The sequence below is a fragment of the Pan troglodytes genome, chromosome 4, assembly GCF_028858775.2.
Source record: "Pan troglodytes isolate AG18354 chromosome 4, NHGRI_mPanTro3-v2.0_pri, whole genome shotgun sequence".
NCBI classification, from domain to species: Eukaryota; Metazoa; Chordata; class Mammalia; order Primates; family Hominidae; genus Pan; species Pan troglodytes.
The window spans coordinates 101278488-101304071 of record NC_072402.2 but is presented as its reverse complement, the minus strand read 5'-3'; the positions used below and the strand labels follow the sequence as shown (position 1 = coordinate 101304071).

At 34.2% G+C, this 25584-nt stretch overlaps 1 protein-coding gene and 1 long non-coding RNA gene across 5 annotated transcripts in view; one reads left to right on the top strand and one right to left on the bottom strand.

The window, feature by feature from the left end:
- LOC112209230 (uncharacterized) overlaps positions 1 to 11337 on the bottom strand; it is a 371229-nt gene extending 359892 nt beyond the window's left edge. For both annotated transcript variants that reach the window (XR_002943936.2, XR_008548041.1), the window contains exon 1: positions 11008 to 11337. This is a non-coding gene — a long non-coding RNA (uncharacterized LOC112209230). The remainder of the gene's footprint in view (positions 1 to 11007) is intronic.
- NUDT12 (nudix hydrolase 12) lies at positions 11332 to 25264 on the top strand. 3 transcript variants are annotated; one of them, XM_003310773.6, is made up of 7 exons: positions 11332 to 11434; positions 13879 to 14090; positions 14662 to 15251; positions 18023 to 18190; positions 19268 to 19381; positions 21705 to 21904; positions 23145 to 25264. In XM_003310773.6, exons 2-7 carry the CDS (start codon positions 13885 to 13887, stop codon positions 23253 to 23255), a joined length of 1389 nt encoding a protein of 462 aa, XP_003310821.1. In that variant the 5' UTR covers positions 11332 to 11434; positions 13879 to 13884; the 3' UTR covers positions 23256 to 25264. The 3 variants fall into 3 exon arrangements, with proteins under 3 accessions (XP_003310821.1, XP_009447713.1, XP_009447712.1); XM_009449438.5 differs by having other exon boundaries at positions 11343 to 11434; positions 13883 to 14090; XM_009449437.5 differs by lacking the exon at positions 11332 to 11434 and adding an exon at positions 11544 to 11847.
- Positions 25265 to 25584: the final 320 nt, after the last annotated feature.

The following is a 25584-nucleotide window of genomic DNA, read 5'->3' as shown; positions in this document are numbered from 1 at the left end:
CAGTACAAAATAAAGTGAAGGCAATAAAGTTCTTCCAGAGGGAATTAACTGGTCTTCTTTTAGTTGAGTAAACCATGTTCAATGTATGTAGGGAGATAGAAGTATACATGTAGGAAGATATAAGCAAATGTGGCAAAAATTGGTGAATCCAGTTGAAGGATATATGGGAAATCACTGTTTTAGCCCTTCTACCTTTCTTAGGTTTACAAACTTTCTAAATAAAAAGACGGAGAAAAAAGTATAATGTTCTGATATATTAAATCCACTTTACCAGTGCAGCTAAACTTCATGGAATTTAAAAGAACATTGAAATTACATTAGACAAGCTTAATGCACAATTTAATGTTTGAGAAAAACTGAAATACTTTTTTTAAAGAATTGTGAGGATTTCTTTCTTTTTCTCCCTTATTCTAGAGAAACAGTTGCCTTGGGTCTTACGGGAGATGGCTAGTTGTGTAGTTGGAGCATTGACCTAACACTGCCTCTGGGTTAAGGAAAGAACAAAGTGTATAAAAGAATATGACTATATCCAATAGCTTTTTCTTTTACAGTTTAACAGCTTCAGAGCTCCCTGTTCATTAATTTTAAAGCTTTATCAGTGTGCTTATCAGATTTCCCTGTCTATCAACAGTAAGAAAAAAAAAACTGAAAACTTCTTTGAAACATATTCATGAAAATAATTATTTTTTTAAAAATTCTAAAGTTTCTTATTTTAATAAGAAATTTAACCTTTGAATAATAGACAGCTTTTGGATTGTCTGTCCAATCTTCTTTCTACAAATTTCTCCTCCTACCTCCCCTAATCCATAGAGATTAAAATTCTGTGATTTAAATTACATAGTGGGCCACTTACAGCCTACCAGCTGGTGCTTCTCTCTTTTGGGAAATCAGAATTGGGATTCAGAAAGGATGGTCGAGTCTTTGATGTTTTCTAAAGTTGAGACAGGTAAACTCAGGGGCTATGGTGCTGTCACTGAGTACCAAATGAATGAAAAAGCAGGGAAAAATGACCATTTGAAAAGAGAAAAGAAGGAAACACACACATGGAAATAAGAAGAAAATCCAGAAAGAGAGAGAGAGTAATAGTAATGCCTGACAACTTTCTAGTTCCAGATGAACACAGCAGTACTTCTACCCGTAGGTTCTACAACATTCCCCTGTATCCATATAAACCCTTCTCCATTGTAATACACTAGATTGCTGTGGGATGTTATTTCTTGAAGCCAAAAATCTTGACTCCAATAAGATGTTAACATTACAAAAATGCAAGGAAAATTTTGATACAAAAAAAATTAGAATCCCAGCCAACAATAAAAAAAGCTGAAAAATGTAGCTATTACCCATGAGATATAATTTTAGATATAAGTGTGCATGCACATGCGCACATGCACACACACAACTGAAATATTTATCTTAAGCAGGGTCCATGCCTAGGAATTATAATGGTGTTTGTAGTAGATTGTGATATTATTTCAAAATATTAACTGCTTCTCATGACTTGCTTTGGTCAGTCCAAAATAAGCCCAAGTGACTTGTGGCATTGCCAAGCAGGAACCTTAATGCCACCTTGGCTTTCCTTTCCCTTGACCATACAAGAAAGAACAACAATGTAAGGTTGTGTTACAATAATGTGAGACTGTGTTACATGTCAACCTGCAATAGACATATAACATGAAATCAATCTATTTTGTTGTCACTGAAATTTAGAGGTCGATTGTCACTGCAGTATAACCTGGCAAAAACTGGTACATGTCTAAAATATTCTCATTATTAAAATGCTAATGGGTAAGAAAGTAAATATTTCATTTTGAAGTCCATTTGTTATTGCTAATAAGCTTATATTTTAAATAAGCTCTTTTAATTTTCAAGGTATCCTGCTGTTAATGATATTAGGGGTCTTTACACAAATTACTTACCAAATGATATATTTATCACTTCCTCCACGTTTTTAAGAATTGCCAATACAGTTATCAAAAATACATATTTCTTCTTAAAACATATTTCAAAAACATTCTAATTTTAGTATATAGACCATATATACTAATTTTAGTATATAGACCATACATACTAATTTTAGTATATAGACCATACATACTAATTTTAGTATATAGACCATACATACTAATTTTAGTATATAGACCATACATACTAATTTTAGTATATAGACCATACATACTAATTTTAGTATATAGACCATACATACTAATTTTAGTATATAGACCATATATACTAATTTTAGTATATAGACCATATATACTAATTTTAGTATATAGACCATATATACTAATTTTAGTATATAGACCATATATACTAATATTAGTATATAGACCATATATACTAATATTAGTATATAGACCATATATACTAATTTTAGTATATAGACCATATATACTAATTTTAGTATATAGACTATATATACTAATTTTAGTATATAGACTATACTAAGTTCTAATTTTCTAATTTTAGTATATAGACTGTATTAAAAACTGAATGCTATAAAACTTATTAAAACATATCAATTGAGAAAAAGGTCTTGACACATTTTATATGGTCCTTACTTATTATGAAAACAACCTGATGCCAAGGATTCTGAGTCTTTCAAATAGTATAAACCAAAGCAATTGTTAATACTTATCCTACTTTCTTAGTTATTTTATAACACCAGTGACTTTAAGTTCTTATACAATCTAGATATTAACTCTACTTTTGTGTAAGTACCTTTTTCTTAAGACAATGTCATTTTTAATAGAGTTTTGGTAACTAGAAATAGTTAATAAATAAATATAAATTAGACATGAGGCCAATTCTATACATCCTGCCACTATGATTAACTGTGTGACCTCAGGTAAGGCATTTTACTTCTCTAAGCCAGTGAGCCTTCATCAGAAAAATGAAGATAATTAACTATACCTACTGCATAATGAAGGAACCAGATAACACAATGTATGTTGTAATCTCTTAAATGTATTATAATTATTATTACTTACATCTGTATTAACCCTACAAGATACATTGAGATGACCAGAATTTATATATCAAAGGTCAAAATCCAATGCTATATAATGTATTGCTATAACTCCTTATCTAAAAGAAGGGCCACATGATCACAACAGAGGCAGCAGTGATGGTTGCATACAATTTCTACAAACTTTAGTATGTAGTTTAAACTGTTCAAGTGCCAAGTCATTTTGGAGACTAGGAGACTATCTCTACTTCTTTACTAACCCCACCATTACAACCACAATAAACCATGTTAAGGAGAGAATTTATTCACGCAATTCACTTTTTAATTCTAGGTGCTCACTGAATAAACACTATCCCATTTCTTTTTTCTCTCTCTTTTTTTTTTTTTTTTGAGATGGACTCTCACTCTGTCACCCAGGCTGGAGTGCAGTGGGGCGATCTCCGCTCACTTCAACCTCCGCCTCCCAGGTTCAAGTGATTCTCCTGCCTCAGCCTTCTGAGTAGCTGGGATTACAGGCACGTGCCACCACACCCAGCTAACTTTTTTTTGTAACACTCTCCCATTTCAACAACAAAAATACATTAATGTCCATAACAATAAAGAGATTAGTAAATAACTCCAGTGTTGTTTAAATTACATATGGTAATATTTTTCTAAGCTTTTTGCATGTGTTTACTTATTTAATCTTCATAACAATTCTATGAGAAAGTTATTAATTATTCTATTATTCTGATTTTAAAAACAGAAACTGAGGGACAGATTAAGTGCCCCTAAACAACAACTTATAAGTAGCAGGGCCAGGTTTTGAACCTAGGCAAGCAGTATTGAAACTCCACTTCAACCAAATATTATTACACCTATATGGTTGAAGCAAAAAAGAATTTGGAGAAGAAATAAACCACAGTTATGCCAGGAAAACAAAAGAAAAGAAAATATTATTTCATTAATGCACATCAAGTATATCTTTTAAGTAATTCCATTCACTTGAATTATTGAACTTTCATATTGGTAAAAATCTTGTGAAGGCCATCAACTAATACAAACATTGTTCATCTAAATCCATTACTTCCATTGCTACAATTTGTTTCTTTCATTGTTACTTTAACTTTGGAGAGTTCATTTTTATTTTACTTATGGGGGTGAGAAATTTTATCTGTGAGCCAGATTCTCTCCTTGATAATGAAAAGGCACAGTTGGAAAAGCTAAAATCAAGAACAAATAAATGTACAGTAACTGTAACACTATAAATAACAGCTACAGCCTCAAAAGCAGATAATGGATACAGCACAGTACTATACAAGCATGCACCTGGAATGTATACATAAAGCATGTTTCTATCGTATCTCTTTAAGAATGAATATTTTTAAATGACAATGTATAAAACGTCCCAGGGAATGAACTATATAAATATGTAACAACTTTGTGCAAATATTTAATGAAAGAAATACATTTTAGATTCAGATTTGAATGCCATTGACAATCTCTTGCAAGCTATTACTTTTATAAATATGGCATTCCATTTAAATAGAGAAATTTCAATTCATGATTTCAGCAATCATTTACTAGCTGGCAAAAAAATTTTTCCCAAATTTGAATCATATTTGAAAATGTCAAGAAAGAATCACAAGATTCAGTTTCATTTAAATAAATTTGACATATTCAAAAACTTGGAGCTTTTAAATTTAAAGAAATAAAAAACAAAGTATCCTAGCCCTAATATAAGATGAAGGTGACAAAAATCCCTAATTTTCAAGAGAAAAGAGTCAACTATTTCTATATTTGACTTCTTAGGAACACTAGTTTGTCTAAAATAAGCCTAGATTTTATGATTGGCCCATTATAAAAATATAGATCTCATATATTTAATTCTCATTTGTCAAATGAGAAAATTCAGATACTAAATATAAAAGAAGAGCCCTTATATCTTTATATCAAAATTTGCACACAACACGTAATCAAAAGAATGGAAATTTGACTATATCAACACACCACAAAATAATTACCACAGTGAGTCAAATGGATAGATATTAGTTTCCATAAATCCTCAAAACAACTTTCACTGGTACTTTAAACTAAAAAACTAAAACAATGATTGGCAAATGTCTACACTTGAACTTTAAAAAAGGCTTGATGAGGATCATATTTTTTTTCTAGAATATATCTGTTGCTTTTCTCACAGTATCAATAAGCCCTAAGGGGCATCTACACACATTTCCAAGTTTCAATAATAGCCAAAGTATTAAATAACTAATCCAGTATAAAGCACTATTCCAAAGTAGAGTGTTTGGCCAATATACCTCTTCAGAGAGATACTGTAATTGCTTCACTCTACTTTCAATAAACGATCTATAATGAAAGTTGCTTTTAAGGCTTAACCTAGAGCTGTGCCCTGTGGGAAAAGATTGAGTCTTTGTAAAATATGTTACAGTTTACTAATAAGAATGCAGAAGCAGCACAACTGATGAACCAGCAAATCTGCTCTGACTTATTTGGTCTTTGCTGAATAAATTTGAATATCATCAAAATACATTATCCTTATCCATAACCTGCTTCCTGTGATTCACTCTATCCTATGCTCATTTCAAAAGGAAATTTAAGCTCGTCAGTATTTTAGGTATTTGTGCTAGTCCTATGGCATTACATAAAACAGAAGAAAATATTTTTTTAAAAAGACAAAAATAAAGCTTTTAATAGGATTAGGTTACCAGGTAAGTATTTAAAACCTAGAGAAAAACAGAGAACATTTACATAACAATATTTATGTTTGATACTGATATGTAATATACAGATTTGCTCACCAAAATAATGCAAAATTACCTTCCTTATATATTTACCATCGACCATCAGAGAACCATGGAGACACGGATTAAAAATCCTCCTTTTACCATGACTGGTTGTTTTATCTTAAACACATCCATTAACTCCTCCCTCTATCCCCTCCCTCCCTCCCTCCCTCCTTCCCTCTCTTCCTCCCTCCTTCCTTCTTTCCTCCCTTCCTTTCTTCGTTACTGATTCACGCATGAATTCGTTTAAATTATATTGAAGGTATAACACATGCTGGGCATTGTGTCTGCCTATAATGATGTAAAGATTAAGAAGATAGTTGTTCCTCAAAGAAGCTCCTAATCTTTGGAGTGTTAGAAAAAATAACTATCTATACTCTAAAATATTATGAAATACGTTAATTTATAATGCTTTGGAAGCAGACAAGGGGATATAATTTTTTTCCCTGAGATGGTGGCACATGAACTTAGTCTGGAAAATTATGTAAAAATTACTCAACAAGAGGGTCTATGGGTGAGTGGGTGGAGTGAGATAGGTATTTCTAACAGAAGAAATAGGAGGAGTGAACATGCCACAGCCTTGGTAATTATGTAGTTGTGGCTTTAGGGCAGGAAGCAAATAGGGGAGTGACGGAGCTCTCCAAAGTTAGGTGCACACACCAAAAGGTACACAAGGCAAATACATGAGAAGAAAAGATTGCAGCTTATTTTTATAATTAATCTTACCACATCCTTTTTAAAATTCTGCTCCTGTGCATAGTATATAATGTATCTAATATTTTATATACGTACATGTACAAGACTTTATACATACACACACACACATATATAGTATATGTCCTCAAAAAATTTTAATTCATAGTATTGCAATTAAAGAAAAAGAAAGGACCTCATATTCTATATTCTCCTGAAGGTGATGTATAGTAATAAAGAATTTTTAAAAATGAAGAACAATTAGCTTTTAAAAGATCCACTCTGGTTATATTCTGGGAGGTAAATTTAAAGATGAGATCCAAGACAAATAAAGCAGCTATGAAGCCACTTCAGTAATCCTGGTAAGAACTTAAATGATGCTGGTGGCACAGTGGAAATACCAAGCAGGAGGCAGAAGCTACCTATAAGGGAAAAATATTTTAAACTATAAATCATGTTGATTCACATCATTCATTACATTCTGGGCCTATACAATTCCACAAAGATAATTTATATATCCTTCCAAAAGTAGGACTACAAATCAAGTTATAATATACCATTATCCTATTTGAAGTCATTAAAACTCAATGATTTAATTATATTCTGATTTCATGACTAGGACCAATTTTTTAAAAGAAATGTAATCACTATCCTGGCTACATCACTCTAGTTGTTCTCATGTAAGCGAAATTAAAATCTTGATCATAGAAAACGGGATGGGAGACTGGGAGGGAGAGAGAGGAAGGCAAAGGTGAGGGTGAAGGGTACCACCTAGCACAATGCTACAGCCAGTATCCAATTGTCCCATGCCATCATATTGGTGATAGAACAAAGGTAGTATGTCTCTGCTTTCTGTCTCTGTTTTACCAGATTCAATGGGCCAGGGCCTTTTAAATAAATCTGCATCCAAATATATCACAGATTTCCTTTGCTAAAAAACAAAACAAAACAAAAAACAAAGAAGCCAAGCGAAAGAGAATAGTGAGATATAACATAGGTAAATTATGCTTTATCTACTGGATCTTAAACAGTTGGATTTAGGACAATTAGTTATATTTTGAGAAACTTTCTCCATTTTGTTTCAACTCTGCAAAACAGAAATATTTAACAATAGAATTTGACTAAGTTGTACCTCCAGTACTATTTACCAACACTTTAAGAAGCCCTTATCCATTTTTGAAAGAATAAATGAATGAATGAATCACTGTTGAAATTTTATTCTAGACCAAAGGGCGTAGTCCTACACAAGTACCACATTGATGGTCCTATTACCAGAAAAATTGTGTGTGATTTAAATTGGAAATGTTTTCACCCATTGCAGGTAACTTTTTAAGTAGAACAAAATGGAATATTTTATAAGATATCTGTAGTGACATTTTGTATCTGGTAATAGTTCCTTATCCTGGCTTTCCAAGTATTTCACATGGCCTTCAGTGACACAGCTACTCTCTTATATTACTCTGCCTTTCCCACAATTCTGTCAGTTAGATTTATATTAGAATTTGCTAAACAGGATAGTGGCAATAAGTGGATTCTCAAGGATTTTTCAGAAGGACTTAAAATATATAAATCATTTTTAACATCAGTGTTAAAAATCATCACATAATGTTTAAAATCAGTTTTTATCTTAAAAATATACGCATGCTTTTTGAAATGACTATGTTCCTCAAAAAATAGATGAATATTCTTATTTTTCAAAACTCTAGAAATTTACTGGATTCAGACTGACAGTTCTATTCAGAGAATAAAAACAAAATGCCATCCCACAAATTCCAAAAGTGTTTATTAATCATTCTAAATTTCATTCCTCCTTTTAATGTATTCTGAAAATATCGTAGCAATCAGCATTATATTATTGCTGTAATGATAGCTTAGGAAGCAACAGAAATCCTCTCTGGGATACTGAAATCAGACAAGTTGGGAACAGCTGAGAGAGCACTGTCAGGGCACTTTGTTTAGAAATAACAGGTAAGGTGTCCTTTAATCACAGTAAAGTCATCCTTGCTTTTTAGTCCAAGTTTCCAGATTTACTTCTGAACCAATCCTTTATGGAACTCAAAATCAGAATATATTCACCTCCAACAGTAAATTAACCAACATGTGAGCACATAACATGTGGCTTTAAATATACTGCTAAATTATGTGTCCTCCATAGAGAAGGAAAACTCTGATTCATAGAGCAGGTAGCAAACCTAAGGCTCTCAATCCTGGCTGAAGGAATTTACCTGCACTGCAGACTTTCACTCTCCGTAGAAGGTCATCACTTCACAGCCTAGGAAATAATCCCTGCCAGCCGACTTGCAAAGTGCCTGAGGCATCACTCCTGAGAGGTATAACTCCTCTTCTTTCAAGGCTAGAGGTCAGAATCATGATCACAGCTCAGTCAAATTTAAAGGAAAAAGTATCTGGGGTCAAAAATATCCTAAGGAAAAAATAGAAGACTAAAACTCAAAAAATACACTGCGTTCCTCTGGGCTTCAGCATAGTGATGGAAAAACCTGTTGCAGAATATTAAATTTAGGTGTTTTTTTCATCTGAAAGCTTCAAAATAACTAAACTAAAACTGAATACAAAATCTGAGGGATGTCATGCTGCAATCAGTTTTGAGGACATTTTTAAATGCTACAAATTTATTTAAATGCTCATCAACCTAGACATTCTAAAAAAGCAAAAAAAAAAGTTTAAGTGACTTACACATGAAATGTGAACAGAGGCTCAATGATTAAATTACTGCACCAATTAACTTGAGTACACAGAAAGAATGCTGCTCTTTCAAGCAATGTTAATTCTCCCTCTGATCAGACAGACTCCTCCTCACATCATGGTTGCTGCTTCATAAAACACAACTCATACAGCAAAGGGGGAGAAATGATTGTAAATAAGAATAAACCACTGTTTGGGAATTCTTTCTAAAATGCATAAACTAAATTGATGTTTGCATGGAAAATACAGTCATTTCTATATGCTTCCAAGAGTAAAAATACTCTAAAAGTTGTTTTTGAAAATCATAAAACAGATGAAATTACCATTAAACTCAGCAAAAGTGGCTTGTTACCCACAAAAATCATAAATGAGTGCATTTAAAGATTAAAGGCATTTCTGGATGTACACATCGCAAAGGGTAAAGTGTTTTATTCTGGTCACCTCTGCCAACTGCTATTACACGCTGTCATTTTCAGTAAGGGGAAATGTATTTGCAAAAACAGAGTGAGCACAATAGGCCTTAAATCAGACAAGCTGTGGATTGCTGACAGCGCCGTCAGCACTTGGCCTACCAGGGCCCTTGGATATCAGGATTTTATGGTGTGTTTTTCTGACATATCTGACACTTAGTAGACTCTGCTACCTCTTTAGCATCTGGAATATTAACCTACTTTTATCTCTAAACTTGCCCCTAACTCTTTTAAGGGACCAGGTTCTATCTTGGCAAGATGGAAAGGAGAGCCTCTAACATGTAGATTTTGTCCAGTCTTTGTTCCTGGCCTGCCAAAACTTAGTTCAGAGGTCATCTCCTCACTGTATTCTATACTAGAATAGACTATGCTATGGTGAGGTGGCAACCTAACCCTCAAATCTCAGTGGTTTATACCACAAAGGTTGATTTCTCACTCAAAGTCCATGGCAGATATGGCAGCTCTCTCCCAAGAGTAAATGCCAGTCCTGTCTCCTAGTGACTTTGTCATTTTTGTTTGTTTGTTTGTTTTGAGACGGAGTTTTGCTCTTGTTGCCCAGGCTGGAGTACAATGGCGCGATCTCAGCTCACTACAACCTCCACCTCCTGGGTTCAAACAATTCTCCTGCCTCAGCCTCGCGAGTAGCTGGGATTACAGTCATGCACCACCACACCCGGCTAATTTTGTATTTTTAGTAGAGATGGGGTTTCTCTTTGTTGGTCAGGCTGGTTGCAAACTCCCAACCTCAGTTGATCCGCCCGCCTCGGCCCCCCAAAGTGCCAGGATTACAGGAGTGAGCCACTGCGCCCGGCCGACTTTGTCATTTTAACATGCACTTCCAACATCGCCAAAACAGGGTAATAAGAATCTGAAGGGCTATAAAATCCTGTCTCTTTCTCCCTTGACCCAAAAGACCACCACTTCTGTCCACAGTGCATTGGCTAGAACTAGTAACAAGTCCATGTCTAGCTGCAAGGAACCTAAGCTATATCGTTTTCCCAGAAGATCCAGATGGAGAGAAGAAAAAAGACATGGGTAAGCACTTCAAGTCTCCACTATACCCTTTCTGATCCTGCCCTGCAAGTCTACAGTGGGTGTCCTGAATGTGCTCTCCACTTTGTCTTCACTCTATCATGGTGCATGTAATTGTTTACCATCTGCTTTACTTCATTAGACAAGAAACTCCTTGAGAGAGGCAACCAGATATGCCTAAATTCCATAAACATACAAGTAAACACAACCACACAGAAAGTCAGATATGTTCTTGCTTAATGTTATTTGAAAAGTTCTAATTACCAAGGTATTATAGCAACATCAAAAATATATTTGACTTAATAAATATGAAAACAAACACTTGTTTAACATCAACAAATATTCACTGAATATTTCTTACATGCTTTGAGCAATCAATTGCATTGGACTGTATTGGAGAGAGGGCTAGGAGATGGGTGGGAGACGCTGGAAAATTTAAAATCGTTTCCTCAGGCCTACAGTTTTCCGATCGCCTGCACCACGTTCTATCTACACATCACAGTCTCAGGAGAAGGATTTTCAGCCCTTCATTCAGCGCCAATCCTTTAGACCGCGATCTCTCCCGCGCCGGCTCCCAAACACTTCCACCCGCAATCTCCACCCCTTCTCCCTTGCGCACAACCTGTGGGCTTCAAACTACATCTCCCATAAAACCGCGGGAAGGCCCCCCTCCCGCCCCCGGATCTCCACCGGAAGTCGGGAAGGCTGCATCCGGCTCCAGGAAAAGCGAGTGGGATATCCCAATCTTTGGACTGCATCCTGGTTGCCTCTACTGTGGTCACCTTTGGGTTAGTAGAAGCAGTGGGGAGTTAGTCGTCTCATTGCCTCCTCTGGGGGCGGTGACCACTTCCCTGGGCTCTTTGGTTCTCGCGCTGCCCTGCGTGGCCCTGCTGAGTTGTGTGGCGCAGCCTCGTAGTGGTTTGGTGGGCGCAGGCGCGGGAGCCACGGACGCATTTGCAGGGGCTCCCGGGACAGGGCGGAGGCGCAGGCGGTACTGAGGTCGTAGAGTTTCCTGCCCAAGCTGAGATGGGGAAAAGGAAGCGCTACTTAGGGTGTGATTTCACCTCGAAAGAAGGAATCTCACAGTAGTGGCAAGAAAGTAAAATATCTCAAGGCATTTTACCATTTTCAGAGACCGTGCACGGGTGGCACTTAATTGGTCTTGAGTGCCCAGGGAGTGGATGAAATTCGTTAATTGATGGTCAGTGATTTCAGTGACAGAGCGATATTTAAGGTCCTGTCCTGTCCCATTCGGTCTGTGTGAGCATGCGGAAGTCATGGGCCCCGGGTTACATGTCAGTAAAAGTGGATGTTGGTTTGTTAAAAATTTATGTCCCTTTAAATCTAATATTCTTTTAAATGATTTCTCGGAATAGTCCTTGAGCTTCTTGGAAAACAAGGGCAGCACTTTATTCTGCCTTCAAATCTTTACCTTCTATAACCTGTCAATGAGAATTGAAAAAGTAAATCAAACAGTAGAATTGGGTGTTAGACTTTATGTGCTTCTCTGGAATGAATAATGGTACTATTTCTAGATGGCTTTTCTGCTGAGAAAGCTAGAGGGAAAAGTGTACACTTTCCACTTCCCATCTCCACAGAATAGCATATGCATAAGCATTGCCCTGGAGGTAGTGAATGACGCTGTATTTTTGAAGGACAATTTTGCAGTTACCTGGCGCGGCCTGTGAGAATGTGAGGAGTGACGGTGACCCCAGAACATGAGACAGTGAAATATTATTCAAACTAAACGTAGCTGAAAAAACTATAGTATGGGTTTTTGGAAAATAAACTTAAGAGAAAGACAATTTGGAAGGGAGATCAGTACAGGAGCTGTACAGCAGTGCTTCAAAATAAAGTCCTGAAAAGTTGTAGCTTTTGTTATGCATAGTATTTTTAACGTATTTAGAAATTTCAATATGAAAGGAACAGCGAAGTAAATTCTAGAATAAATCAAAAATTATTCTGTCATGTAGATATTACATCTGGTAATTTAATTTCTAAACAGATTTCCACTGTTAGGTTTCATCCAAGTGTTTCCATGACTGTGAGCAGTTTTAACCTATTTATAAGTAGCAGAAAGACACAAATAGGAAAGGTGAACAGCTCCAAAATGAGACAATTAATCTTTACTCCTTGTTTTCCCTAAATTTTCTTCATACTATTCCTGCTATGCAATTCATCAGCCAGATCGCCCTTTCAGAACCCAGGAGACAGCAGCTATCAAAAACTATGGGCTATAACCTGTCTTTTTAGCTTAAAAATCTTATTGCTTAGAATGATAGAAATGTTGTTAGAATCCCAAATCTTTTCTTAATAGCATTTCATAGAAAGAAGAATTATACCTTAAAAAAAATACTTTGAGAAGTTCACAGACAGTTGAATCATGAACCATTTTCACCATCCCCCGCCGCCAAAAAAAAAAAGACAAAAAAAGCTCAGTTTGTGCTCTATCATCTGCAGTCCATGATTAGGCAATATTTAAGAGTATGGAACAATTATTTCGGGGTTTTTTACCCCACTGAAACAAAAAGGTGGCAAAGCAGATAAAGTTAATGAGTTTTAAAAGCTGCTCTGATTCAAGGACAACAAAGTGACCAACAGAACTGTCCAATAATAGAACCAAAAATAGATGATCATCTGATTTGTGACAATATTTGTCTCAGTGTAGTAGGACAAAGATGGTAATTTCAAGAATAATGCGGAGTAATATGGATTATGCATTGGGTAAAAAAGTATCTTGACCCCTACCTCATGCCATGAACAAAAATAGATCCTAGATGGATTACAGAATTAATTGTGCAAGGTCAAACAATAAACTGTTTTCCTGTGAAACTTAGAAAGTCTCTGCCTTTACTTCCATCTGTTTTAATGCTCTCCCCCTCATGTCCCCACCCCATCGTGAAGTCCCCTCTGGTCTACCCTAAATACCTCCTCCTTATGTAATATGTTACCTGGTTCCCCCTCCCAAGGATATGGCCCCCTCGTCTGTACTGTCAGAGCTCTTTATTCATTATTTTGTGTAACTCCCATGGGCATATAAATTGCGTTGCATTTTATAATTCTAAACTGATAACATTTTGAAATTGAAATGTATGCTGTTTAAGGATTGCCTGTTGAATAGTATGTTGCCTTGGAAACCATTGCTATTATTCTATTGCTATTTATCAATATTGTTCATTGATAAAAAAGCAGTTGCAAATAAGCTTTTTCCCCTGATTTTCCTTCTTTTAAGGAAGAAATGTCTTCTGTAAAAAGAAGTCCGAAGCAAGAAATAGTTACTCAGTTTCACTGTTCAGCTGCTGAAGGAGATATTGCCAAGTTAACAGGAATACTCAGTCATTCTCCATCTCTTCTCAATGAAACTTCCGAAAATGGCTGGACTGCTTTAATGTATGCGGCAAGGAATGGGCACCCAGAGATTGTCCAATTTCTGCTTGAGAAAGGGTAAACATTTTAGGCTGTACCACCTGAAAGGGTTTGTGGTTTAATTTCTTTGTTACATATTTACTTTAAAATTTTGCTTGTTTCCATATTTATATTGTTGAACTACTAAATAACTCATTGGCTAATTTATGTAAAAATGTACCACAATTTTTCTAACTTAAAACTTTGTAACCTTTTTCATTGAGAAATTATTTCTTTATAGCGAAGCAAATTTATGAGGAGTCTAATTATAAATTTTCCTCCCAAATAGAAAATGCAGATCTCACTATGACTACCAAGGACTTCTTGTAGAATTTTGGTATCTCTTTATAGTGCATAAAGCTTAATACTGTTTTATTTTGTGAGTAATTATCCAGAAAGTGTAAGTATCCACTGTCTCTAACTTTTTGTCATTTATGATTGTTCTTTTAACCTTCCCAATAGTAAACTATGTAACAAAAGAAAAAAAATCTATGTAATCATTAAAAAGGACTTTAATATGTATCTGGAAATATTTTATTGAAATACATACAGGAGAAAGTGTTTACTTCCTATTTTACTTTTTCTCCCCAATTTTTTCTTCCATCTATAGGTGTGACAGATCAATTGTCAATAAATCAAGGCAGACTGCACTGGATATTGCTGTATTTTGGGGTTATAAGCATATAGCTAATTTACTAGCTACTGCTAAAGGTGGGAAGAAGCCTTGGTTCCTAACGAATGAAGTGGAAGAATGTGAAAATTATTTTAGCAAAACACTACTGGACCGGAAAAGTGAAAAGAGAAATAATTCTGACTGGCTGCTAGCTAAAGAAAGCCATCCAGCCACAGTTTTTATTCTTTTCTCAGATTTAAATCCCTTGGTTACTCTAGGTGGCAATAAAGAAAGTTTCCAACAGCCAGAAGTTAGGCTTTGTCAGCTGAACTACACAGATATAAAGGATTATTTGGCCCAGCCTGAGAAGATCACCTTGATTTTTCTTGGAGTAGAACTTGAAATAAAAGACAAGCTACTTAATTATGCTGGTGAAGTCCCGAGAGAGGAGGAAGATGGATTGGTTGCCTGGTTTGCTCTAGGTATAGATCCTATTGCTGCTGAAGAATTCAAGCAAAGACATGAAAATTGTTACTTTCTTCATCCTCCTATGCCAGCCCTTCTGCAATTGAAAGAAAAAGAAGCTGGTAAGAAATGAATGCTACTTTTCATTGGTAAAATCTGGTTTTTAGAATTGAGTTGGAGTTGTATGTATTTGCACTTTCCAGGGGCACTCTTTTTCCAGTAAGCAGTGAAATTAGACTGTCTTTATCAGAAACCTCTTAAAGTTCTCACCCTAGGGGACTACTCTCCTGGGCAGTTAGTAGTTCTAATCAGCCCAGACTGATTTCCTGAGAATTAACCCTGGTGCATGATGATCTCATTTGATTCTTCATTGAATAATTCTTAGTTCCTGCTACATGTAGAACATGATGGCAAAGACCTTGACTGTTTTGTTTTGTATTCTGTTGATGGGGCTTTTTATGGCATGGTAAGAAATTGGGGTTTGATTCTAAAGCCATTTAAATGTAACCTAATCTGTGTTTAAAATATTTTTTTAAAAAAAACACTGCACACTGGCTGCATCATAGAGCATAAATTGTACACATGTAAGTAAGTAAGTGTGAAAGTTGGGAGTCTTGTTAAGAGGGAATTGAGTATTACAGGTGCCCAAGTAAGAGATTGCAATGGCTTGAGTTAGAATGGAGGCAGTGGAGATGGAGACAAAGGGAGAATCTGAGGTATTCTCGAGGTAGAAGGGATAGGGCTTGATCTGTAGGTTGAGACCCTTATAAGTGAGAGATGGTGGTAATATGGCATGAATTAAGGTACTGATAGTAGAAATGGAGGAAAGAGGGTATATGCAAGATAAAGTTTGGAGAGAAAATCACTGGTCTTTGCTATTGAATTGGATATGGGATATATAATAATGAAGGAAAAGATTAAGAATGACTGCTAGGCTAGAGACTTTAATAATTTGGTATATAGTGATACCATTTCTCAATAATATAGGATGATGGGTAGAGCAAGAAAGCAGGACAGACTTGGATTTTAAAAATCAAGATTTTACTTTTGGGCATACTAAGTTTTAGAAATGGACATTACAATCAGATGTCTGAACTGGAAATACCCATATGGCAGTCATCAACACACAGATACTTAAATCCCAAAAAACTACTGAGATTACTTGGAGAGTTGAGAGGAAGAAAGAAAAACTCAGAATAAGACCTGAATCCCCCTAAATTTAAAGGTAAGCTGCAAGCAGGAGAGCCATCAAAGGAGTTGGAAACAGTGTGGCCATGAGGTAGGAAGAGAGCAAGAGGCCTCAGGGAAACCAAGACAGCAGAGTATTTCCAGGAGGGAGTGGTCAAATGTATTGAATGCTGTTATGAACTTGAGTAAGATGAAGGCAAAGTGGTTTTTTTGTTTTGTTTTGTTTTGTTTTTTAAAGAATCTTTGTCTTTGGTAATATGAAGCTATTGATGAACTTGACAAGAGAAACGTCAGTGGAGTGAAAGGAACAGAAACCAGATTATGGTAGACTGATGAGTTACTGGGAAGTTAGGAATAGGTCACTTGTCAGTGACCACCTTCCCTTAGGTGATAGAGGTCCTTCCAGAGACTGCTTAAATATCTCCTCCTCAACATCTGGTGTGGTATGTTTTATTCTCCACACCTGTGGAGAAATCATCAAACTTTTTTAAGAAAATTTATTTTCTTTAGACATATATATATATATATCGTTTTAAGATCAAAAAGATCTGATAAATGAGCTAGTTGCTTGCTTTTTTCCCTTGTAGGAAAACTGAGGCCTTTTAACTCACTTGCTCTATAAGTTTACACAGTTACTTAACTTTTCTGCAACTCAGTTTACTCCTAAAGAAAATGATAATAATAGTACCTATCTTCTTTAGGGTTGCTCTAAACATTAAATAATCTATATAAAATTCCTTGCATGATGCTTGGCACATTGTAAGTACTCAATAAATGTTAGCTTTTCTTATTGTGATGATTCTGAAATAATGTAAATACCCTAGTGTAAGTTACATATTACAAGGTTACGTAGCAGGCAAAAACGTAATGTTGTCTATTCGTTACGACTGTTTTATTTTTCCCAGTTTAAACGATGTTAGAATTTTTGTTATTATTTTGTTCATTTCAAAAATCTGTAGACCAAATAATGTATTTTAGGGAGGGTAACTTTGTCAAGCATTTAACATATAGCATTTCTAGTCTTATTGCCTCAACTGTAATATTTCTGGCCAGGCCATATTAACTTTTTTTGAACTACCAGAGTAAACCTATAGCTAAAGTGTATATATTTTAAGATTTATCCTATTAGGCATTTTTTGGTAAACAAGGTTAACCATGAATGTAGTAAATGCAGTGTGTTTTATACTGTGTACATGCAGTCTCCACTTGAAAACAGGTTGTGTTCCACATGGCTTGGACCATCAATGGCATCGTCACCAAGAGAGTGGTGATAGCCTCCTACAGTTTCCTAGTAATATTTCCTTTAGAGTACAAATCTCACTTAAGAACTGACTTTGTGGTATATTTTTATTAAAATCACTATTGTAAAATCACTGTTTGTAAACTTACTCTATACTAGAATCATGAATACCCCAAATTTTAAAATCACCTACAGTAAAAGCCTGATCTAATATAGAATGTAAGATAGATGTTAGTATGTCTATCTTATATGAAAGTTATATTTTATTCAAACAAAAAAATCTAATTTTTGTAATCCAGAAAATTAAATCTTTTACTTTAAAAGAAAAATACGCATTATAAAAATAGAAATACTAAAACCCCTGATCAGACAGCTATTCTTATTGTAGCTTGAGAACATTTTACTTATATATTGATTTTAATTTCTTACAGAATTAAAATTTTTGTGCTTTTCTTTTTTTTGAAGGGGTTGTAGCTCAAGCAAGATCTGTTCTTGCCTGGCACAGTCGACACAAGTTTTGCCCAACCTGTGGAAATGCAACTAAAATTGAAGAAGGTGGCTATAAGAGACTATGTTTAAAAGAAGACTGTCCTAGTCTCAATGGCGTCCATAATACCTCATACCCAAGAGTTGGTAAGCCCTTTATTTTATATCTCAGCCACCTGGATCTTGGGGAATAAGATATTTTGGAAAGAGAAAATTTGTGAGGAGTTAAAGAGTTTTCCTTTTTATGGAAAACATGTCTAACCATTAAGAATGTGTTAAAGTGTTACATACTTTCATGATTTTTAAGTAAAAAACATGGTACATCAATAGCCGTTTCTTAACTTTGGGTTACTCACTATAATTTGATATGTTATGATACATGATTTCAAAAGCCAACCAATTTGGCTCTACTTAGTGGAGAAAAAGCCCCACTAAGTACAATTTATTGCCTGTTTGAGGCATTACTAAAGCAGTACAGCCTGGCCCTAGCTTTTCATTACTGTTAATGTCTGCCTGTATTCTCTCTTCTAATTGCTGCCTTGAGTCTGCTGTAGGTTTGGAAATCTGGTAACCCAGACCTTTAAAACTATGTAAAAGAAGAATAGATAGGCTCAGCAATACCTGAGGAGGCCTCTGGGGAGAAAAATACATGGCTTAGTGACATCTGTTTTTGTTGCTCAAGAGCCTTTTACATTTAATTCCTAGTTCTTAGCCATGATATAGTGAGAAGAATTTGCTGAATTAGTAACTTCTAGAGAGATGAACTGTTATTTAAATTTTATTTAATGACTTTAATCATAGAATCACATTAGCTTTTAAAAACACTTTGTTAAGGGTTAGGATGGAAGAGGGAAATTAACTATTTACCGTGGTAAAATTTGAATTTTCCTTATTTCCATGTATTAACTACTCAAATTTTTTTCTCATTGAAAAGTAATAATACACCTAACATCCATAAGTACAGAATAAATGTTGCTGTTAAGATTGGGGGAAGAAGGACAAAAATGGTCTTCCTTTAGCTTACTGACAGTATTCTATACAATTTCCCTGAGATATTCTATTATCAGCTACATTAGGGCAGAAAGAAGCAATCTCTTACAACCAGACAAGAGTTCTGTCCCTATAGGAGATATACCTTTATATTATCCTATCAGACAGTGTTTGTACAATGAATCTAAATTCGTTTTTCCTGCCATTCATGTATCTGATTTTTTTTTTCAACAGATCCAGTAGTAATCATGCAAGTTATTCATCCAGATGGGACCAAATGCCTTTTAGGCAGGCAGAAAAGATTTCCCCCAGGCATGTTTACTTGCCTTGCTGGATTTATTGAGCCTGGTAAGCCATTTCTTAATAATTTATATTTAATTTATAATTTCAATGTACAAAGTTTAAGTAGCATTTGAGAAATAATCTCTGATAAATTATCATGTTATAAAACTCGGTTATTTTAAGGTATTTTAAAAATGATACAATTTTAATAATATAAACATGTAATTCTCATGTTTTATATGAGAATTATATAAATTACTTTTCCTAGTAATTTGGTCTGCTTTGTTAAAAATTCAGTATTTGCTCTTTGATATGTTGCTCTTGACCCAGGTATCTAGGTTCCACCTCATTTCCTTCTGTACTAGACTCCACTGTTACCTTTTCAAAGAGGCCTTGCTTGATTGCCCCAGATACATTAGTTAGCCCCCATACCCTGCATTCACAATCCCTGTCATCCTTCCTGATTTTTCCCTATGGCACTCATCATCACCTAATACCGTATGTATGTATGTATGTATGTACTTACTAATTTATTATCTGCTGTTTCAAGAATATAAGTTTCATAAGCACAGGGACTTTATTTTATCCACTGCTGTATCTGAAACCCTCATAGCACATGCCTGTAGCACATGTAGTAGAAAGTCAGTAAATGTTTGTGGAGTGAATGAATACATCTAATTAATATGTTTTATCTCAATTTCAATTTCCAATATTTGCATTGCTAGATAATAACAGTAAACATATAGTATCAGGCTGTGTTTTGGAGGAGGATCATATCATATATATAAAACAGTATCAGGCTATGCTTTATATATATTTTTTGTATGATCCTCATACAACCTTATAAAATACACTATTACAGTGATTTTGCAGGTAGGGGCACTAAGGCATAGGGACTAAATAATTTGCTCAAGATCAAACAGCTAATAAGTGATAAGGAAGGGATTTAAGCCTGGGCATGTTGGTTTCTGAGTTCTTGCTCCAAATCACTATGCTGTCTTTAGTAGTTCTAGGTCATTGTCTTAACTGCTGGGTAGTAATCCATTCATGGATATTCCACTATTTATCCATTCTGCTGATTGGACATTTAGTTTATTTTAAAGTTCTTATTACAAACAGCACTGCAATTAATATTTTTATACTTCTCCTTGTGCACATTTGCAAGAGTTATCTAGGTTATATACATAGAGTAGCACCACCAGCTCATGTGTTATGAGCATCTTAACCTTTTCTGTATGTTGCCAAGTTGTCTCTGAAGTGTTTCTGCCAATTTACACTTCCTCCAGCAGAACATGAAATGTTCCATTATTCCACATCTTCACCAAGTTAGGATTTTCAGACTTTTAAATTTGTCATTCTGAGGAGTGAATGAAATCGTATCTCTTTTTCATTTTCATTTTCTTACCTATGGAACATCTTTTTTCAAATGTGTATTAGGCATTCAGTTTTCTTTTCTCTGAATTTTAGATGTTTATCTTTTACCTAGTTTTGTTTTCATTGTTTATCCTTTTTTATTCATTTTAAGAATTCTTAAATATGTAGCATATGCTAATCTTTTGTTAGTTATGGTTTTGCAAATACCTTACACTAGTCTATAATTATATTTTTACTATGTGTGTTCTTTTGGTTATTATAAGTTAATTTTCATGTAGGAAATTTATCAATCTCTTTGAAATAGAAAGCTATATTTAAAATATATTTTGCTAAATACAGCAATATTTAGCAAAATGTTTCTAAACTTCCAGATTTTACTTAGAAATGATTTTACTTAGAAACAATTTCCCCTATTCTAATTCTTAATTCCAACAAATTAGAAATATAAAGTACATTTATAGGCATCACTTATCATAGCAGAGTCAGCAGTCATCTAGAGGAAAATAATTGCTTAGAAAAAGTATTAAATTTCATCTTATGTAGTTTGTAATCTTTTAATGACCTGAAAAGAGTTACCTGCAATAATTGTTTGACAACATAATAAAAAAAAGTTTCAGAATTTTAGTGTGAAAGAGCTATTTGTAAAAATCGTGTAATTTATAACTATTTCGTGGACAATATATACATGAGATAAGATATAAAGTGTTTGCATAGTGTTTAACCAGTATTAGGTATTGGATATTTTTAGATGGTATCATTATTTTTAAAATGTAACTGACAAATTTATACCTTAAAAAAATGAAAAGTTTATTGTTGGCATTTTGATATTCTATATGTGGTCATGTACTTTAAAAAAATTGTTTTCTTCAATTACAGTCTAGTTTTAGGCTTCTGCTTTCTGATTATTTGCATTGGGTTTCTGTCCAAAGTGATTTCCAGATGTTTGAACCATTCAGGACACAAAGTGTCCCAGGCATGTTCATCAGCAACTTGTTCTTTTGCTCCATTTCATTAGGAGAGACAATAGAAGATGCTGTTAGGAGAGAAGTAGAAGAGGAAAGTGGAGTCAAAGTTGGCCATGTTCAGTATGTCGCTTGTCAACCATGGCCAATGCCTTCCTCCTTAATGATTGGTTGCTTAGCTCTGGCAGTGTCTACAGAAATTAAAGTTGACAAGAATGAAATAGAGGATGCCCGCTGGTTCACTAGAGAACAGGTAAAGTTCAATTTAATTTCCTTCTTCTATTGATTGTTCCCTGACTGTATTGGTTTGGTCACAGAGCAAGGATGCATATTTTCAGCAAGTTGAATGATGCCTTTGGCCTTCTCATTATGCGTGGATTACATGGTAATTAGTAATTCCATACAGGAGGAGTATGTTTCACTAATGTGATCTATATTAACTTATTCTATGAGATTTTTCTAGTAGAGATGATTCTGTACCATTTCGAGTTTCAGATTCCATTCCTTCACATAAATAATAATACCTATCAGTGGGTTTAGAAAAACATTAATTCATAGATGAGAAACAGGAATATTCTTAGACATTTTATATTTTAGTTTATAACATTAAAACAAGTAGCTCTCAAAAAACATCAGTAAGTGCTTAAAATTTTCAGAAAGTTTTTATTCATTTTAAAATGTACTTAAGGACAAGAATGACATAACTGTATAATAAACATACACTTAAAATAACTTTTTAAAATGTCATTCCTAAATAATATATTAAAAGATAAATTACTCATCTGACCTGAAATTCTTTCTGACTTTGCCTGCATAAAATTAATTTTATTCTATGCTTAATCCTAAAAGATGGAAATTAGATTATTGCTTATGAATTTTACAAAAAAGAATCTGTTTCAAAAGTTGGCTTTGCTTAGAAATTAAGTGTAGAGCGTACATTTTGCTTTTTCGTGATGTCATTTTCATAAGGGAATGTGTCTTTCTGGAACATTTTAGAAACTGAATCACTTACTCAGTGAAGCAATTAAAAATGCTGTCCTAAATTTTGCATGTTGAGGCTGGGCGTGGTGGCTTATACCTGTAATCCCAGAACTTTGGAAGGCCAAGGCAGGAAGCTTGATTGAGCCCAGGAGTTTGAGACTAGCCTGGGCAACATAGGGAGACCCTGTCTCTACAGATAATTTTTAAAAACTTAGCCAGGTGCACCTATGGTACCAGCTACTTGGGAGGCTGAGGCAGGAGGATCGCCTGAGCCCAGGAAGTCAAAGCTGCAGTGAGCCATGATCGCACCACTGCAACTCCAGTCTGGGTGGCAGAGTGCAAGACCTTGTTTCCAAAAAAAAAAACTTTGCATGTAAATATGGATGTTGTCACTTTCTACTGTTATTCACTGTAAAACTCATCACATTTTAATTGAATTATGTAAACATGGGAATAGTATTTAAATATGACAGCTTTGAAATCCTAATGCATTCTATTATGGTGTGTTTTAGGTCCTGGATGTTCTGACCAAAGGGAAGCAGCAGGCATTCTTTGTGCCACCAAGCCGAGCTATTGCACATCAATTAATCAAACACTGGATTAGAATAAATCCTAATCTCTAAATCTAAGAACTAAGCTTTGAGTATTATTTAATAATTTCTAATAACACTCATTCCTCAAGTGATATTAGAGATTATTCAGTACTCTTGAGAGTGTCACAACACAAAATACGATGTTGGGTTTTCGAAATATTTTCAAAATGTTCTTCTGTCTTAATCACAAATTCATATTTTTACACATTTTTACAATATTGCCTCAGATTATGTTAAATTTGGGTCAGTCTTCTCTGAACTTTTTCTCTCTTGGTTTCTTTTCTTCCTTCACAGTTTTATCTCACAAAACCATTTTTCTAATAAGAGACATCATGTTGGAAAGATGTTCTAGAAATGTGCATAAATTTCAGTGCCTCTTGTAAGCATTAAACTGATGACGAAGAAAGTTCCTGATTTGAGAAATGAAACAAAGTAATTTTAATGAATTTTTAGCTTGTATTAGCTTGAGTTAGCTGGCATTGATTTTTTAGTCCTTTTGTTACCTTTAAGTTGTCAATATATGGTTTTTGTTCATCTCCCCATTGTAGTCCCACTTGCTCTTTCCTGGGAGTTCCATTGTTCTAGCAGTGGAGGTGTTATAGTGTCGCCACTCGTCTAATTTGACCAGTGTTAAGAATTTTCTAATTTAATAATTTAATAGTGATCTCAATACCACACCCTCATGGAAGGAGAAAAGCATACTATTACATCTGGGACCTCTCTTTTAGACCTAAAATTAATTAACATACCTACTTATATGTTACTTATACCTAAAGCTGTTATTAAGACAAACCAAGATTCTCTGCTTTTGCACTGAAATTAAACTTGAAAGGAATTCTCCTCAAAGGTCGGATATTGAATAAGTCCCAGGCAGATTTACATATTTAATTTAAAACATTGGCTTTATTTCATTTTATGATGAGTGATGTATCTGTGTTAGCAAAAAATTGTATAATCATTACCAATACTATTTATTATGCTCAAATATATCTTGGCTTTGACCTTATTTCAACACATTCTAAGAAGCCTTGACAAAGTAAGTATATTTTAGAGCTGAATCAGTAAGATTCTAGAGAAAGCAAAACATAGTAGTTCACAATTTTGCAACATAGAAAGTCACATTTTGAAAGGCTATTTTGAAATTGATTTAATAGCTATTATAGTTTATGAATATCAAAATTTGTATAATTTGCATCTTTACTAATGTATGCTAGAGCTACAAGAGACCTTAAGGATAATATATGAAATTAGCTTTCCTTATTTTATAGATAAGGAAAAAGAAATTGTGAAAGGTGAATTTACCTAATTAGTGAAAGTTACATAACTAATTACAACAGTCTGTACTGTATAATGCAGAGGACGATTCTCCCTGTAAAAGGAACTAGAAGCTATTACTAAAAATATATATAGACAAAATTAAAAGAAGGAATGATAAGAATAAATTTAATTTACCAAATATTGTTAATTAAAATTTTAGATACTTAACATTTATTTAACTTAAATAAAAGATAACTGTCAGATAAAACTTTATTTTACTAATGAGCAGTGATTTTCTTAGGAATTGATGAAGGCTTATTGGTATCAAGAATTTAAACCAAATTAAAACTGACACAGGACATTTAGATACATAATAAAATTCGAGCTACATAAGTATATGGAAAATAATGTACCTTGATTATTATGAAATAGAGCATCTTGAAATTCAGTTTTACTCTAAATGTACTTTTAATACTTGCAGATTCTATGATTACATTGTAAAATTCCAGGTTTTCATAATGTTAAAATAGGAAAGTAGAATATAAAGTATCAACAAGTGTAGTTATACATTTTGTTTTGGATATTTAATCCTTACTTGGGAAAAAATCAGCATCTAGGTAAATTATTATTTTAATAAGAACTCTTAAATTGCCAACCTCTGAGAGGTGAAAAGCTATGTAAATAGAAGGAATGGCCAATTCAAAAGAATAGTAGATGTGATAGTGCCGTGAATGTATTCTACTGGAAATGAATGTAATAATACATTAAATTTTTAAAATCTATTTTGTTTTGTGTATGTGTGTTTAACATGTTTTGACAAGTGTCCTGAAAAATGAGAAAAGCTGGATTTCAGTCGTTAACCTGTTTCGAATTGATAATGTACAAGAAATGCAAAAGCCTTTTTAAAAGTGTCTGTGTTTGGGAGACTTAAAACTTTGATTTGAATCTTAAAGTATAGTTCGGGGTCAAATACAAACAGACTTACATATATACATACATATATAAAGTCAATAATTTTTGCTCTTCAGGTTTAAAGCGATATATCTAATTTTTATTACTTGTCTAATACTGCTAATTGTTGGATTTTGATATTTTCACATGT

Bases quoted from the DNA above. Each gene is read 5' to 3' on its own strand.
- NUDT12 (XM_009449437.5), top strand. The intron at 14,091-14,661 runs GTAAACATTTTA...TTCCATCTATAG, and splicing joins CAATTTCTGCTTGAGAAAGG to GTGTGACAGATCAATTGTCA. The intron at 15,252-18,022 runs GTAAGAAATGAA...TTTTTTTTGAAG, and splicing joins ATTGAAAGAAAAAGAAGCTG to GGGTTGTAGCTCAAGCAAGA.